Genomic DNA, 18,391 nt, shown 5'->3' with positions numbered 1-18,391 from the left:
TTATTCTGCCATTCTTTTCATTGTAACATACTTTTTCAGACAATTTTACATCCAAACCAAACTATTAAGCTTTTACTGTTTTTGTAGCAGCACACCGAAGGGAAAAAAAACAAGTTAACCCCCTTTTTGATCCTGTTAAACTTGTTTAGCTTAAGCTGAAAAATATTCCAGTCATTGTGGTTTTTCTGCACAGTTCATCTGACAGAGAGCCGCTTTTTATGGAAGCCCATTCCCGCCACTCTGATTTAAAACAATGATCTCATAATTATGACTTAGCTATCTCTCATGAGATAGCTAAGTCATAATCTCAATATCATGACTTAAATATCTCATAGCTATGAGGAATATCATGATAGTGACTTAGCATGTTATAACAATGAGATACTAACTCACTATATCATAATAGCTAAGGCATAATAATGATCTATCTCATGAGATAGTAGATCATTATTACGATTTAGTTATCTCCTAATTGTGATATAGTGAGTCTATATATCATTGTTATGAGATACCTCATAAGTATGAGATAGCTAAATATTATCTCGTTATGAGATACTAAGTCATAATTATGAGATACAATGTCAATTATGAGATTGTATCTCATAATTATGGGATGACTTTTTAATCAGAGTGGCAGGAATGGGCTTCCATACATTTTGTGTCAACCATAAAAGAAAAATGTTTATAACTGATCCAAACACCTTGTACACAAGGTAAACTGAAATCTGAAGTGTTTCTTTAACAACAAAGAATAAAATATTCATTACTGGAGCCTATTGTACTTTGTGTTTGCACAGGAAGGTGAAGTGCTTGTGTCTTAAAGCAAGCCAATGCCACTACTGTGAGTTTAACAACCAGGGATTTTATTACCAGTGGAAAATATAGTATTCATAATCGCCATGGCAACAAGAATAAACCTTTACCTCCAACCACTTTGCTTCAGGGGCTTCTACGTCTCACAGGTTCTCCCTTAAAGCAGTTCGGATGAGATGCTTTGAAGAAAGGAGGCAAAAACTTTATGAGTGGTGGGTTTACGATTCTTCTGTCGAGTGTTTGAACACCCAGATATTACCTTTTCAACATTGTGTGGACATAAAAAATAATAATAATTACACCAGTAAAAATATATATGTGATTACTTTGTAAAATAAATCTGTGAACAAAATACCTAAATGGCTTTTATTTAAAAATGTTCACAAGATGTTACAGCAGGAAAATATATGAAATAATAAAAATCCCTTCAACGGGTCCTGACTGTTGTTTGTGCTTCTGGGCCAAATATCAGTTCAGAGTACCCACCCTTTTTGGAGTCACTGGGACGAGTTCTAGATAGTACTCCATCAGGGCACTCCATTGTCCTGCTGGGGGACTTCAATGTGCACGTGGGCAATGACAGCTTGACCTGGAGGGGTGCGAGTGGGAGGAACTGATCTGAACTGGAGTGGTGTTTCGTTATTGGACTTCTGTGCAAGCCGCAGTTTGGCCATAACGAACACCATGTTCGAACATAAGGATGCCCACCGGTACACTTGGTACCAGGGCAGCCTAGGTCGCAGGTCGATGATGGACTTTGTAGTCGTATCATCTGACCTGCGGCCGTATGTTTTGGACACCCGAGTGAAGAGAGGAGTGGAGCTGTCAACTGATCACCACCTGGTGGTGAATTGGATCAGATGGCAGGGGAAGATGCCGCGTAGACCTGGCAGACCCAAACGCATGGTGAGGGTCTGCTGGGAACACCTGGCAGAAGCACCTGTTAAGACGGTCTTCAACTCCCACCTCCGGCAGAGCTTTGACCGCTTCCCGAGAGCAGTGGGGGACATTGACTCCGAGTGGGCCTTGTTCCACTCTGCGATTGTTGAGGTGGCTGTTGCTAGCTGTGGTCGCAAGGTGGCCGGTGCCAGTCGTGGTGGCAACCCCCGTACCCGGTGGTGGACACCAGAGGTTCGGGGAGCCGTCAGGCTGAAGAAGGAGGCCTACAGGGCGTGGCTGGTCTCCGGAGGCAGCAGACAGGTACCGGATAGCCAAGCGAGGTGCAGCAGTGGCAGTTGCCGAGGCAAAATCTCGGGCGTGGGAGGAGTTTGGTGAGGCCATGGAGAAAGACTATCGATCGGCTCCAAAGAGGTTCTGGCAAACTGTCTGGCGCCTCAGGAGATGAAGGCAGCAACTCGCTCACACTGTTTACAGTGGGGATGGGGAGCTGCTGACGTCAACTGAGGCTATAGTCGGACGGTGGAAGGAATACTTTGAGGAGCTCCTCAATCCCACCTATGCGCATTCCGAGGAGGAACCAGAGCCGGGAGACCTGGGGATGGACTGTCCAATCCCGGGGGCAGAAGTTGCTGAGGTAGTCAAACAACTACACAGGGGCGGAGCCCTGGGGGCGGATGAGGTTCATCCTGGGTATCTCAAGGCTATGGATGTTGTAGGGCTGTCATGGTTGACACGTCTCTACAACATTGCATGGTCATCGGGGGCAGTTCCTGTGGAGTGGCAGACCGGGGTGCTGGTCCCCATCTTTAAGAAGGGTGACCTGAGGGTGTGTTCCAACTATAGGGGGAACACACTCCTGAGCCTCCCTGGAAAGGTCTACTCCAAGGTACTGGAGAGGAGGGTCCGATCGATAGTTGAATCTCAGATAGAGGAGGAGCAATGTGGTTTTCGTCCTGGCAGTGGAACTGTGGACCAGCTCTATTCCCTTGCAAGGGTGATGGAGGGGGCATGGGAGTTTGCCCAACCAATCCACATGTGTTTTGTGGATTTGGAGAAGGCTTATGACCATGTCCCCAGGGGCACCCTGTGGGGGACGCTCCAGGAGTATGGGGAGGGTGGCTTTCTGTTAAGGGCCATTCTGTCCGTTTACCAGAGGAGCGTGAGTTTGGTCCGCATAGCCGGTAGTCGGACCTGTTCCCGGTGAAGGTTGGACTCCGCCAGGGCTGCCCTTTGTCACCGGTTCTGTTAATTACCTTTATGGACAGAATTTCTAGGTGCAGCCGTGGTGTGGAGTGTGTCGAGTTTGGTGGCAGGAGAATCTCGTTTCTGCTTTTTGCGGATGATGTGGTCCTCCTAGCTTCATCCAGCTCTGACCTTCAGCTCTTGCTGGGTAGGTTCGCGGCTGAGTGTGAAGCGGCTGGGATGAGGATCAGCACCTCAAAACCTGAGACCATGGTTCTCGACCGGAAAAGGGTGGCTTGCCAACTCCGGGTCGGGGGAGAGGTCCTACCTCAAGTGGAGGAGATAAGTATCTTGGGGTCTTGTTCACGAGTGAGGGTAGGAGGGATCAGGAGATCGACAGGCGGATTGGTTCAGCATCTGCTGTGATGCGGACGCTGAGCCGATCTGTTGTGGTGAAGAGGGAGCTGAGCCAGAAAGCCAGGCTCTCAATTTATCGGTCGATCTACATCCCAGTCCTCACCTATGGTCATGAGCTTAGGGTAATGACTGAAAGAACAAGATCGCGGATACAAGCGGCCGAAAAGAGTTTCCTCCGTAGGGTGGCTGGGCTCAGCCTTAGAGATAGGGTGAGGAGCTCGGACATTCGGGAGGGACTTGGAGTAGACCCGCTGCTCCTCCGGATCGAAAGGAGCCAGTTGAGGTGGTTTGGGCATCTGGTCAGGTTGCCTTCTGGACGACTCCCCGGAGAGGTGTTTCGGGCATGTCCTGCCGGCAGGAGGCCCCCGGGTCGACCCAGGACATGTTGCAGAGGTTACATCTCCAATTTAGTCCGGGAACGCCTTGGGGTCCTGCCGGAGGAGCTGGTGGAGAAGGCCGGGGAGAGGACGGTCTGGAGCTCCCTAGTTGGGATGCTGCCCCCGCGATCTGGACCCGGATAAGCGGAGGAAGACGACGACGACCTTCAATGACTAATGCCAAAATAATAAGTGATTACTGCATGTTTGAATTGTTTTAAAGAAACACAGATGGGTGGGAAATCTGCAATCTTGACCCTCTGGAGGCAGGCGTTGCAGATTTGCAATGTTAAAACCTACCTACCTGGTTACTCCACATACGTACTTAATGAGCATTTAACTCAGAAGTACCCCTGAAGGACTTAGTTGTTCGTCCTTTTATCAAAACTTATTTTGAGCCTGAGAGTGTTAAAGAACCGTGGTTAAATGTTTGTAAAAATTCAAACTAAATATGACGGTTGTAGGAGGAAAATAATGCTTGATGAGATCATATTAATAATGTTAACAATTATTATTAGTAGTGGTAGCAGTAGTAGAAGTAGTAGTAGTATTATGGGCCCACAATGCCAGGATTTGCCCTCATGTCTCCTTATGGATGATTCTTGACCTTAGGTGGTATATTTTGTTCCAAGTTATTTGTTCTTGAATTTCTTAAAAATTAAACAAAAATGTGTTGCTTTTTGAGATCGTTTAGCCTTCTTTTGAAAGGATGTATTAATTCGGCAGGTTTGTTAGTAATTAGAGGAAGTTTGGCTAGTGCATGAACTGTCCTTTACAAATAATTTGGTTAATCACAGTTAATCCATGAGTTAACAAGATATCAAAGCACAAAAGAGGACTCAAATGCAGAGCTCACACTGTTTACTAAACTGAAGGAATTTCTGGCAGTACAGCACAACTGAACAAGTCCAAAACTAACTAAATACACTCTCACAAAATGTTACTGAGAGCAGGTTCACTTTACTGAACTGAAGAAGACAAACTGGCAAAGGAATGTGTTTGCAAACAAGCATAAATGGAGAAGCCAGGACATAGGTGCAAGACATATCGTAGTTCATTCCTTTATTCACATCATCCTGAAGAGCTTGAGCTACGTATTTTATACATCCTAACTTCTTTTAATTTCTCTTACAAGGATGTGGAGGAGCTCAACACAGACCTTGCAATGCAAGGCATGACGATTGCTGTCATTGGTGATGGGCCTGCAATGATCATCGTTGAGGGATCCAAAATCCTGGAGGGGATTGATGTTGCCAGATCCTGTGCTTTGCTGATGGGAGTTATCTACACTCTGAACCTTACCTACCCAAAGCAGCTGAAATTTTCCTTTGAGGTATTTCAAAAGCTATGCCTTGAGCTTGATGGACAAAAAGCCAGCTCTAAAGTAACGAATCTCAAGTTTGGTATTTTCTAGAGCAGACAATGAACTGTTCATGAGGGAGTTTCAAAGTAGACACAAAACCTTTTCTTATTTCTGCATTTCTGGCACTACTTCAGTCATTGGCTTTGACTACATTTTAAAGCGCTGTTCTTCATAAGCTTCTGAGTTAATTTTTTGTGTCTTAAATGCTGCTGTTTGCACATTTTTAAGGAATTAGAGCTGTGGTTAATTCCTCCCATTGCCTCTTTGTTCTGAGGATAGTGGTGTGTTTTGAAGTTTATCTATAATGCCCTCTTGAGCTGGCATTAATCTGGTAGGTGAAAAGTCAAATATAAATGAGAATGAAGACGACTTTGCTAAAGTACTGACAAAGTTGAATGAGAGAAGCTTTGCTCATTTTATGTTTAAATTGGTGAATTTAAATGTATTGAACTCTTTGATCTTTTGTTTTGATTCACTGTCCCTTGTTCAAGTAAAAAAATTATGATTCATGTATATTGGGTTTTATTACATTTTAATACACTGTTCCTCATAAGTTTCAGTGGGTGTTTTGTGTCTTAAGGAAATGAAGCCCTCAAATCTTGCACTTTACATGTTAAAGAATTGTGCTGTTATTGTTATTAAATGGGTCTAACTCATTTGAATAATTCTGTCTGAATTTCTATTATTTCTAAGCACCAGGTATGAGTCCCTTAGCTGATGTCCAGGTGCCAGGTTATGGCATCGCCCTCATGCCTCTACATCAGGGGTGTCAAATTCTGGTCCACGGGGGCCAGTGTCCTGCATCTTTTAGTGTTTTCCCTGTTCCAACACAGATGATTCACCTGTGCAGCAGATTATCAAACTCTGCAGAAGCCTGTTAATCAACTGCTGACTGAAATCAGGTGTGTTGAAACAGGGAAACGCTAAAACATGTGGGATTTCGGCCCTTTGAGGACTGGAGTTTGACACCTCTGCCCTGAATACTCCTAGCAACCTTTCAGAAGGTATTTGGCATCTCCTTGCTGTGAGCTGATTTTACTCAGCCACCTTCACACAAAAATACACACAACATCCCATTCTTTTTCTGAAGGTCATGACACAAGAGCAGACAAAGCATGTTAAGGCTGAATTTCATTTGGTAAATGTCTGATCAACAAGTTTCTTATGTCTTAGAACCTTGACTTCTTTGTGGGCGGGCACCACCTTGGATGAACCCTCCCACAAGGTAGTCATGGTTATAAGAGACGACCAAATGATCATGGTTGTATTATGGAGCAAATTGGCCTCCTGAGAAACAGAAACATGCCCTTATAGACTCTCCTGCAGGGATCATACATAATTCAGTTCTTATTTGAAGTTTATTTTTATGACCAAAAAGCTACTACACTACTGTATAACTAAAATATTATGTTAGATCAATTTAAATTCTTGCGTTCTTGTTGACAATTATTAAGTTCATGTAACTTAGAAATATGTTTTAATGTAGCCAAAAAGTTACGTCAACATACATGAATATTATGTTGTACCAACTTAAATTCTTGCGGTCTTGTTGACAATTATTAAGTTCATGTAATTTAGGAATGTGTTCTGTTGTGGCCAAAAGGTTACTTCACCATACTCAAAAATATTGCGTTGATTTAATGTAATTCTGCCAGAAGTTGGTTTAACTTAAAAATTCTAGTGGAAAACGTTAACATATATATTTTTTGTTGAACCAATGCTTTATTTTTTAGAGTGATTCGGCTCAAGAAACTTTCTTCTCATAACATTTTTAAATTTATGGTCTTTTTTGACAGAGTAGATTTAGGTAAGAGTCAGGGTGAGCCGCATTAATACGCCAGAGATGAAACCTCACCTGAAGCTGCTAATAAGACTCAAACTTAAATCAACTACATGTAACCAGCTGAGACTCAGGGGTGCTCATAAATTTTAAAACGTGGCTTCCTATAGGACCTTTACAGTGAATCATCTCTGGGTTTTGCACCAGAGTATTACACCTTTAAGCTCAAAATGCAAAAAAATTGAAGCTTGGCTGTATTTCAAGGTTACCCATCTGCACTGCACATTTGTTTCTCCTTAAAAAGGCCTTTAGCAAAAACTACTAAACGGCTAAATCTATTCAAAGGTGTGTCTAGATGATCAAACATTAGGGATGAGCTGAGAATGCTTCTGTCCTTTTTCTTGTGTAAAACTTTAACAAAGTTCAGGCTCCACTCTGAACTCCGTCACAGTCCGGTGATCCTGCTCCCACCATGACTGCCTGCCTCTCCTCCATGGTGCATACAAAAAGCTCCTCATTCATCAAAAGGACAAAAAGCTGCCTTCGCCGTACATCGAGGATTCCTGAGGTTGGAATATGATTACGTTTTTCTTCTCAGACCAGCCAGACTAAACAGTCTAAAGACTGAGTTGAAGCAGTCTTGGCTCTGATTCGAACTAACACAAAAAGACCATTCCCTGGCTTTTTTTTTTCTTTAATTCTGAGGATTTTGATGATCAAAGCAGCTGATTAAAATAAAGTCCAAGAATATCTTTGAGTCTTGCCTTTGTGTTGGAAAATGTCCTTCCTGCATGTTTTACTAAATGATCTTTGCCCATTTTGTGCCACTCAGGAACTGTAATGAGACAAGCAGGAGCATTATCTTGATTAAAATCAATCCCAACTGGATTACGCTGCATCATGTTCTCTGGTTTGGCTCACTAGCATACAGGAGAAATCAAAAGTGAGAAGTATTATTAGGTTCCTTTGTGGTCCACTGGACAAAAACCTCTCTGGACTATTTTGTTATTGGCCCCAGGAGCTGTACATTAAACAGCATTAATACCAATTTGTTATGTAGTTTAGGACATGACCAGAAAGAGCAAGAAAAACAATCGAAAGAGGGGAAAGTGTATAAAAATGATCAAAACAGGAGAAAAGATGAATGTGGTGAATGCAAGAGAGAAATAGATATTTGTTGTCCACCACAAAGCATTATAACAGTAACCAGCATTCAGTGCCAACAACTATTAGTGCAAACGACAATAGCACATCTCAAAATAGCAGCAGGTACTTTAAAAGCATAATAAAAGCGGAGATAAATGAGTTCCTCCATCTATAAGTTCTGCAGTTTGGTTTTACGGATCTGCAGCCTGACGGGAGGGTTAGCTGATGAGGTCCAAACAACTACACATCTAATAGATGAGACACAGATCAGTGTTGTCGGTGTTAGCAAAGCTTTACCGTTCCCTGCAGATCTGCTTTTAAGGGACAATAACCTGAAACAAAAAGAAAATGTAAGCACAGATTCAATAAAGCAAAAGTAAAACCTTCACAAGCACTGAGGTTGTGTTCTCAGCAGACTGCACAAGCACAAAAATCAAGATTTGGGGGAAATGAAAGTAGGGAAATGTTAACAAACGTAACAGGAAGAAAAGAGAAATAAAGTAAGCACAAGGGAGTGGAATGTGGATGGAAGAACTACTGGCTACACCAAAGAAGACCAATGTCTTTTAATTAATTATATTGTGTCCACACAAACTAGAAAGTCATGTTATTCAGACACAAAAGTAAAACCCAATAAAAATATGCAATTAAAGAGTAAATAAATAATCAGATTACAAGAGTATTCATTTTTCTCCTGCTCACCATTTTAAATCAAAAGTTTTAATTTCTGTAGTTTTTGTGGATGTTTTTGAGAAGACAGCGATTAGTGTTTTAAAAAATTCTACACACGGACTAATCTGGTGAGACACCCCTCAAAATTTTCTCTGGCCCCATCCCAGCCCGGGAATTAACTGAAGCGATGGTGGGAGTAAAGAAGAAAAACTGTGAAAAATGAAATAAATTAAGTGTGAAAAGATAGGGAGAAAGAATGTGTGATTAAAGAATATACAGATACAGATGGATAAGAGAAGGTAGAGAAATGGAAGATTTGGAGGAAGAGAAATGAAAAAGGATGCACAGAAAGGGAAAGATGCAGGAAAAAAGGAAAACAATAGAGAGAAAAGGAAAGAAGGTTGCAGGAAAAACAGATGAAGAAGAGGTAACAGGAAAAGAAAGGAAAAGAAAAGAAAAGAAAAGAAAAGAAAAGAAAGAAAAGAGATCACTGAAAAAAGTCTTAATTTGGATCTACTTTAAAAAGTTCTGTCATGGTTTGGGGAATGCGTCTAACCCAAGACATGCAGAATCACAACCCGAATACAGAATGATGGAAAAATATATATATTTATTGAAAAAAGGGGGAACAGAAGGCGCACTGAGAAGTCCAGTGGGATTGGGAACGGGAGAGCAGCGTCTGGAGAGGGGAGAGCAAACACAGGTGAGTCCTGGGAGGTAAGTCTTAACTAGAAAGATGCAGAGAAAAGACTTAAGCCTGATTCATGCTTAAGCAAAGGCACATTTGCGCCCCCGCTGCTGCAGCGTCGTATCACCTCTGTATTCATACTGGCCCGACCCTGTTGCAAAGAAATTCTCTGCCAAAACAACAGATATGCACACCTGGAGCGCACCGCTCCAGGCGCTCATCTACTGTACAGTCACAGGTGGGAGGGAGATCGTGGGAGAAGCGAAGAGCACATTGACTCCTCCAGCTGATGAGCTCGCCAGGCTGAGTTCCACCAATCCGAGAGGGGGGGGGGGGGGGGGGGTCAGGTTTTCACAGCATCTGTCTGCATTCCTTTGTGGGGGTTTTAGTTGCTTGCAGCTCAAGGCTTCCAGGGCGTCAGATTCAGATAACAAGAATTTGTTTGGGTCAGGCTAAGATCATTTCCTCTCTGCCTTCAGTCTTTAAACTGATCATTTCCAGTCCTTCAGTGAAGCCGATTTTGGGTTTTAAGCTTAAACTTGTCCATACCGTCCGGCGACTCTCTCCGAGAGGACATCCATTTTGCGCACTAATACCAGTATCGCAGCTATAACATTGTCCAGCTTACGATTCACCTCGAGTAACGTCCCAGTCTGAGAAGTCTCAACACGGACGGTGCTTTCCGTGGGTGCGGGTCGCCCTCCAATCGCTCCCGTCCTCCCATATTTCCAGAAAACTAGATATCCTCCCACTCCAATCAGAAGAAATCCAGTGATCATCAGAGCAAATATCCACACGTCTTCGATGTCCGCAATGGACAGTTGGCAGAGGCATATGATCTTCCACTCCTTCCAGGAATCCAAATTATATCCCACCGGGTGCGTCCCCTGTGGACAAGTGGGAGCCCCCTGCTCCGTTGTCATTGTTGAAAAAATCTCATCGATCGCACTGAATGACCAGTTTATCAAATCCATGGATAGTAAAAAATAGTTTTTCAGAAGAAATGCAGAGAAGCGCTGTGTGGGCAGACAAGACAAAGAGCCTTGGGAAAAAAGATAAGGGAGCGAAAGAGGGAAGCGTCTGTACTCCTCGAGTGCCAGAAGAGAAAATGACTCAATCTACAATATTTTCCTCTCACAGGAGACTGGAAGTCTGCACGTAGTCCCTTTAAATCAGAGCCTGCTTCCTCTCGCCAGCTGGACTGCTGCTCTGAGAGATAACAAAAGATAAACAATAGCATTCTCTCCTCATAAAATAAACTCCTTTATTCCCAGAAGAAAGTAGATTTTATAATTAAAAATAATCATTGAATGGACGTTTGTTGTTGCTACTTATAATAATTGTGGAACAATGAAATGTTCATTGATCTGTGCTCAATGAAATATGCTTGGCATGTTTACTTGAAGAAGTCATCACCATTTGCACTTACACAAGGACAAAGTAAAGTTAAGTTTGGTTTATGCGTGACGCATATGCGAGGTTCGCACGGCTCCGCGCGGCAACATTGCGTCATTTTAACAACCACGCCCCTCCACCGCGCCTCTGCATGGCCCAAAATCTCTGCACCGCCCACCTAGGAAATTTTCTAACCATGCGGACGGTCGGACGCAGAAAAACATAGCGGACTGGCAAGAACTTGTATGGCAGAGGTTTGTAAATACAGACATTTGTATGATTCAGCTCTCAAAGATCACCGTGATCAACATGTTAATAATTCTTGGAGAGAAATAGCTCGCACTGTCGGAAAAGACGAGAACACTGTTAAAAAATGCTGGAATGCCATGTTGTAAACAACAGTAATTTTTACTTCTACTATGGTGTAGTGTTGGAGGCATGCCGTAGAGCTCCATGCTGCCCTGTTCAGTTTGGGAGAATATTGGCTCACCGCAGAGACGAGCCGCATGAACCATAAACGCTGCAAGTTGTGAAGCGCGTTCCAGCCGCGAGCCGCATCACCAAGCGGAAAGTGAATGCGTCAAGCATAAACCAAGCTTTAAGTTAACGCATGACACATGGTTAACCTTTTGTCCAGATTCAGAGCCTCCGAATCAGAGGGTGTGTCTCTGAGATGCTTGGTAATATCCTCAAACTTGGCAACTTCTGGTTGGCCATTAATTCATAACATCAATCCATTAAAACTACTTTACTCTGGTTTTTCCCTCAGTTTAGTCAGTTCGAACAGTTCAACAGTTCGAGAGTTCTAGAGCGAGCTTCAGACCGGCCATCTGAGCAAACCTATTTAACTAGCAAGGATTTTGACACGTCGTCAAAACCCTTTTTAAAACCTTTTTCGCACCTGCGAAGCTGATAACAACAAAATAGTTCCTGCAGAACAAAGCTAACAAAAACTCCTTCAGAGTTAATTTTAAGACGCTCGGTTTCATGCACCTGTCGTGACCCGGGAGACATCTCAAGGCTGATTTGGTCGCATTGAGGTTTCTCTATGAACCACGTGCATTGGGGTCGTCGGCTCCTTGACATCTCGGATCCAAACGGGGGTCTCCAGAACGGGTGAGGTAGAACACACAGATAGCACCTGTATATGTGGTTCTGATAATAACAACTTTATAGCTTATTTGCTAACCAAATTCTTTCCATCCAGAACTCAGCTTTCTGAGATACTGTCATGCCACTGCTCCAGCCAGGCCTGGTTTCCCCAGCAACCACAACCAGCTCATCATCTACCTGATTCAAACCACCTGTCTCACATTAACTCATCAGCTCCACCTGCAACCACCTCTATATAACATCAGGAAAAACACCAAGCCAGTGCCAGATTTTTGAAAGCATTTGCTAGTAGATTCTCCAGCATTCTAAAACCCTGCCTAAACCTCAAGTTCCTGACCTTGCTTCTGAACCTCGACCTTGCCACCTGCCTGCTCCCTGACTGGATTATCTCATAGTTTCTGATCTTCTGGACTCCTGACCTTGGATCTGTTACATGGACTCTGCCTCTGGATTTCCCCTCCTGACCAAGCCTTCTGCTTCTGCCCTTCCTACTGACTGGTAACACTCCCCTGTGTGTTCTCAAATAAAAACTTTAAAGTGTCTTACTGTGTCTGGTGCTTGCACGGGTCCTCCAGCGCTGGCTGTTACAGATACGGAGATTCAGAATCCATTATATTCACACATAGGTTCCAGACACCATCCTTTAGTTCGCTTCCACTCACAGTAAGTAATAGTTGAGTTAATCTGTCAAGTTTTAATTGTTTGTAAAATAAATTCTTACTTTATAAACCTGACTGTTTCTTGAATCAAAATGAAGTGTGTACAATCCCTTAATGAATAAAATAATACTAGAATCTTCTGACTAATCATCTTAAGACCAGGCAAGTTGATAGAGTATCACAGCTTTTGGTCACAAGAGGTGTTAATAATAATAAATTGCTTAAAGCAATTTATTTAACCCAACATAACATTTATTAACATTACAGCTACGTCGTGCCGGAAATGACGTTGGGTACCAATAACAGACGTCCAGCATACAACGCCGCCGTCGGATATTTAGAAAATAGAGCTCGACTACAACCAACGTTCCAACACGATCCAACACTGTGGGATCACCCATACGATGTTGCATCATGGCGATCCAACAGATCCGACATGCTGGAGCAGTGTCAGTATGAATCAGCCCTTATTGGGAATTGAGGAGAAGCACTGGAGTGAGGGGGGAGGTTGAGAGCCGGGGTGTATCCCAGTGGGGTGGGGGTGGGGGGGGGGGGGGAGCGTGAGGTGAGCAGAGCGGGTTGGTCAGGGTGAATGGAGAACGTGTCTCAGAGGAGTGCGGTAATCCTACGGAGCACGAGTGAAGAATCTTGGGGCATCGCAGCATCCTGAGACGTCGAAAAAACCTGAAGGCAGGTAATTACAAAAATCCAAAAATCACAAGAGTTCACAAAACACTAAGCCTCAAAACCAAGTAACACGATGAGGGCTGGAAACTACCAAGCTGTAGCAGTCATCCGGCATCGTGGTGCGTTCTCCATCCGCCTTATGTAGAAGGACCCGCTAATTGCTGACCAGGTGCAGCTGGGAAACTCCCTCTCCTGCAAAACACAACTCAAAGGTGGAAAGTTGAGAGGAGTACTCGCCCCGGCTCAAGACAAGTTCTTCCATTTTTTACACCTAACATTTTCACACTTTCCTAAACAGTTCAAGCAATTTGAAAGCTTAAATGATACATCATACTGTTAAATGATACTTCATACTGTTTTCGAGTGGCTGCCCTCCAAACGCTGACTTCGATGCCCATGCTGTAAAACACAGAGGAGGAGAAGTTCCTTTGTTCCCAGAGCTGTGCTTCTTCTTAATTCTCAGTGCAGATAGGGGGAGTGTGCATTACTTGTATGTGTGTGTGTGTGTGTGTGTGTGTGTGTGTGCCAAAGGTTTACTCATTGTTGGTCATTCACATGTGAGGATATGACATGAATGTGTATATAGGTTTTATGGGTTTTACAAATGTGTAAATTGGATGTGTTTTTAGAATTTAGAGATTTTAGTGCCGGCTGCTTCACAATGCTGTCTCAAATTGCCCCTCGGGGACTAATAAAGTTGTCTTGAGTCTTGATCCACGTCAAAGCAAAGTAAAACATTACCTCAGATTAATTGCACAGAAATTTAACTTTTTCCAGTTTAGAGAAAGAAAAGAAAATAATGATGATGGACACAAGGGAGAAATAGGGACAAGTTAAAAGGAAGCAGGTGTGAAGAAGTAACGGAAAAATAAATGAAGGATTGAGACAGATGACGAATAGAACGAGTAGACAGAAAAAGAAAGAAGGCAAAAACATATGAAGAGGTGAGGGTGCAGAAAGAGAGAAGGAAGAATGGATTTGGGCAAAGGAAGAGAAACAACAGAATAATCAAACATGATGGAAGCAGAGAAGTGGGAAAGAGAGAATAAACCCAGAGATGGAGGTTAAACTGGAACAACGAAGGCACAAAAAAGACAAGAAAATGAAGAAAAGAATTAAATAAAAAACGAGAGGATGAATTAAACAAATAAGAGAAAAAAGGAAGGGCACAGAAAAAGAATGAACGTGCCAGGACGCAAACATAAGAGTCAGAGGAGTGATAACAAAAAAAAAAAAAAAAAAAAAAAAAAAAAAAAAACAAGACTCATTTAGAAAGAAATAAAGGAGGAACTAATGTTTAAGCAAATAGGATGAATGGAGGTTAGAAAAGGAGGAGGATAATTAATTCACTTCAACGCTTCGCTTCTGTTCCGCGTGAGATTCTGAGACACACGAGAATAAGTAAACTCTCTTTCACACACCCACGTGCACACACACCTCCCCATCACCAGCAAATTCTTCAGCACTTCGAGTTTCCGCTGAGGTTCGTCCAGCGCCTGAGACGTATCAGGAGACGCCGGATAGAGAGACAGACAAACAGAGAGACAGACAAACAGAAAGACCCCAGCGGTGCATCGCAGCCACCCAGTCCGCCAAGAACGTGGAAGCGCGCGCAGAGGACCATGGAGAGCGCCGGGAACAGCTCGGACGTGGACCACCGGAGCGAGCTCCCGTTGTTTTACAGCAACAGCAGCTTGTGTGGGAATTTCACCGACAATGGCAGCTTCCCGGAGACCCGGTGCGGCGGCGTTGGCAGCGGGGACCGTGGAGTCCCCGGCAGCCTGGTGGACGACACCAACTCGGTCGTTATCGCGATCATCATCACTGCTCTATACTCCATAGTGTGCATGGTGGGGTTAGTGGGAAACGTGCTGGTCATGTACATCATCGTCAGGTAAGACTCTACAAACCAAACAACTCCCGCTTTTTGTGCTCATTTAGTGAGTTTTACTCACTCATGTAACCTGTTGCTACGCGGAAAGTTGTGTATGTGTGCGTGTGTGTGCGAGAGAGAGAGAGAGAGAGAGAGAGAGAGAGAGAGAGAGAGAGAGAGAGAGAGAGAGAGAGAGAGAGAGAGAGAGAGAGAGAGAGAGAGAGAGAAGGAGATAGAGAGAGAGAGAGAGAGAGTCTGCAGCCCGTGCGTAAAATGTCTCCAACCTATCTGGGCAGACATGGCTCCAGTGTGCAAACCAAAAACAGACGCAGAAAAGAGTTAAATTCACTTTATACAAATCCTGATGTGCAGAGCCACGACTAAAGTGGGAAATCTGGGCTAAAAAGATTAAGATGTGCTATGTTATGAGAGCTGAACCGAGAGAACATGCTTCATGCAGCATATTTGCCTTTTTGTGTTCTCTCCTCGTGCAAGTTAGCAGAAAAGTCTATAAATAGAAACAATAATAAAACATGCAACAGCTGATCTGCACAGAGACTCAACAGTTTGTTCCTCGATCAGATTTTATGCTCTTTGGCTTTAAAGTTGCTCTATAACAAAAGACACATAGGCCCTGAAATGCCTTCTTTATATCATCTTCATGCATCATCATTTTTGTGATGTTTTACTCTACAGATCAGATTCTGTTGTGATAAAATGGTGTCTGGTGCATGAAAAGCTGGCATTTCAGTTCTGCGCCCCGCCTGATACAGTCCACTTAAGGCTCTTTGAGGTGGAAAAAAGCGCTAGATTAGTAGGAAGGATGGTGGTGCAGGCAGCAGGAAAATGATAAGTGTACTTAAAAGGGAGCAGGCAGTGTGGAGAAAGATGGATGTGATCAATGACAATGGCAGAAGGATGCCAGGTGAACAGAAATAATGGAGAGGGCGGTCGCCTTAATGGGTTCATTTGCTCACTTAATCAGATGGAGACAGCCAGGTTAGATGGAGGGTTTTCTATGATGAAAAACGACTGAATAAATCCATATTGTGTGTAAATTTACTCCTTTGCTATAGAATTGTTGTTCGTGTGTTTCCTGGGAAAACCAGATCCTGTCTGAATGTATCCTGAAAGTTTTGTTCAGCCAGAGCTCACGTCCATGCCAGGTGTTGTATAACACAAACCACTCGGTTACGATTGATCTGCTCTTTGTGCCTTCAAGGCAACAAAATGAAATAAAGGGTGACTGGAGAGCACAACAAAAATTGGAAGTAAAATCTGCATTTGACATGTAAGTTAGCCAGCAGCAATGTTTTTAATAACAGCAGCCAGAAGGGCTGAGCTGCAGATGAGACGTCCTTTCAACAAACTGACGACTGTTCTTGTCATCTGTTCTTTCTTTCTCTAATAATTATGTCTTTTCACAAAGAGGGCTTTGTTAATGATGGATTTCTTTTAGTTTTTTTGCAACTTTCAAACTAAATTAGACTTTAAAGGAGACATATGTAAGAATTTTTAATAATCACAAAACAAAAAGTCTAATGTCTCACTCATGTTTGACACGTTTCCTTAAAAACAAAAAACAAAACAACAAAAAACAAAGAGGGATGTAATTTCTGTTTATGATCAGTGAGCCTGTGAGCTTGCAGAGTCTGCGCTGAGCTAAAGCTGCAGCACCGGCTATTATAAATCAACACTGGCTGGTAAAACGCTCCAGAGATTCTTAAAGAAGCATATTTTGTTTTCTGGTGAAGCAGGCTAGAGACTAACATTGAACAAACAATGCTAACGGTGAATTAGAATCAAATGCTTGGCTCTAAAAATATCTCATGCTACTTTTTTCAAACACCAACAGCTCAATATGACAGTGAAACGTGTGTGTGTGTGAAGTGAAAAATGACTGAATCGTGGCGTTACTTCCTACAAGTCATTCAGGGAGCCTCCTCCCCTTCCAGTCGGCTCATGGATCCTTGGAAGAACAAAGAAATGAATGCAAGTAAACGGGGCTGTAAAAAGCAATTTTCTAATCCTCTTTGCCTTACGCCCTGGATCACTCATGTGCTGTACTTCAATTTAAACGAAAAGTAATGATGTGTGTTTCCACTATGTCTGTTCCATACTTTGAGATTTGTCAGCCTGTAAAAATATGTAAATAAAATGACTACAAATCAGAAGTCGCAGAAACTCCTCTCCCCCAGCGTATGCTCCTTACCACACAGCCAGATTTATAGATGAACTTGGGAATTACATGAGAAGTAAGTCATAAAACCAAAATCCATTAGAGCTAATGCCCATTTTTGCTTTTTATCTCTATTTCTGCTTCCTTTTATTCTTAGCCACATACGAGTGAACATAAGAATCCAGCAATGACACCCTCAAGGTGAATATCTACTGTTTTTCTTTATTATTTTTTTATCCCTCCGTCCCCATTTTACAAGTCTGGCCTTGAATGTTCGTTCTGGTAGATTTAAACTGAAGACAAGACAGGATGTGAGGTGGCTTTTTTCCTGCTCCATTGCTGTCTAAGTAATGACAAACTCAAAGCCATAAAACATCTCTCCCTTATGCTTTTATCTCTTTCCATTTGTGCTTCCTCTCTGACCCATCTGCAAAAATCTCAGCAAACATTTGCAAACTTCAAGTGACCAAACAAAGACGATCAGAGCGCTGCACTCTCAACTGGAAAATAAATCAATTGCAAGTGAACAGAAAGCTTTGGGTTCCACAAGGAATAGGCTGCCAGGGCAGATTGCTTCCTGTTTCCATGGAAACACTGGGAGGTATTTTGAGCGAGATGATTGCCAAAAGAGTCCATCCCTTCCCCATATGCCTGCTTCCACACACCCAATACAGCTAGATGAGCAGCTGTGGCCAGTAGATCCCATTCAGCAGCTGGAGTATTTATAAAACCTGCTCCTGCTGGCCTGGACTCATGGCTGCTACTTCCACCTGCACTACAAGTGAAATCTTGTGCTTTTCTTGTGTAATTTAATATAATGTAGTACTCTTGTGGATTCATGAATTGGAACCCAGTCAAAGCTAACAGCATGAGGCTCATGAGTTTAAAACCAGAGATCCCCACTAATGAACTTCTCTTACCTCCCACTGTCTGACCTGATGTCATGCTGTGACTTTGATAACAAACCTGCACTCATTTTTCTACCAAGGCACTGCTCGACAAAGAGTCCCAAAAGTAAAAAAAAAAAAAATGTACAGAGCCCATTTTATCATCCTGAAGGGAACACTCACCAGATTAGAAATAATTAATCATGCGATAAAGATTAAAGCTCAAAGCAACCCTTGAACGCTTGTGAAAACATTTTGCT

General features: G+C 43.0%; 1 protein-coding gene across 2 annotated transcripts in view; it reads left to right on the top strand.

The window, feature by feature from the left end:
- Positions 1-14,461: 14,461 nt before the first annotated feature.
- The window catches only part of oprm1 (opioid receptor, mu 1), a 54,309-nt gene continuing 50,379 nt past the window's right edge, over positions 14,462-18,391 (top strand). For both annotated transcript variants that reach the window (XM_054750215.2, XM_070541969.1), the window contains exon 1: positions 14,462-15,086. In XM_054750215.2, coding sequence (XP_054606190.2) covers positions 14,815-15,086 — 272 coding nt within the window. In that variant the 5' untranslated portion in view covers positions 14,462-14,814. The remainder of the gene's footprint in view (positions 15,087-18,391) is intronic.

Source organism: Nothobranchius furzeri, chromosome 12, assembly GCF_043380555.1.
Source record: "Nothobranchius furzeri strain GRZ-AD chromosome 12, NfurGRZ-RIMD1, whole genome shotgun sequence".
Classification (NCBI taxonomy): Eukaryota; Metazoa; Chordata; class Actinopteri; order Cyprinodontiformes; family Nothobranchiidae; genus Nothobranchius; species Nothobranchius furzeri.
Note: the sequence above shows the minus strand (reverse complement) of the source record. Positions and strands in the feature narration are given on the sequence as shown.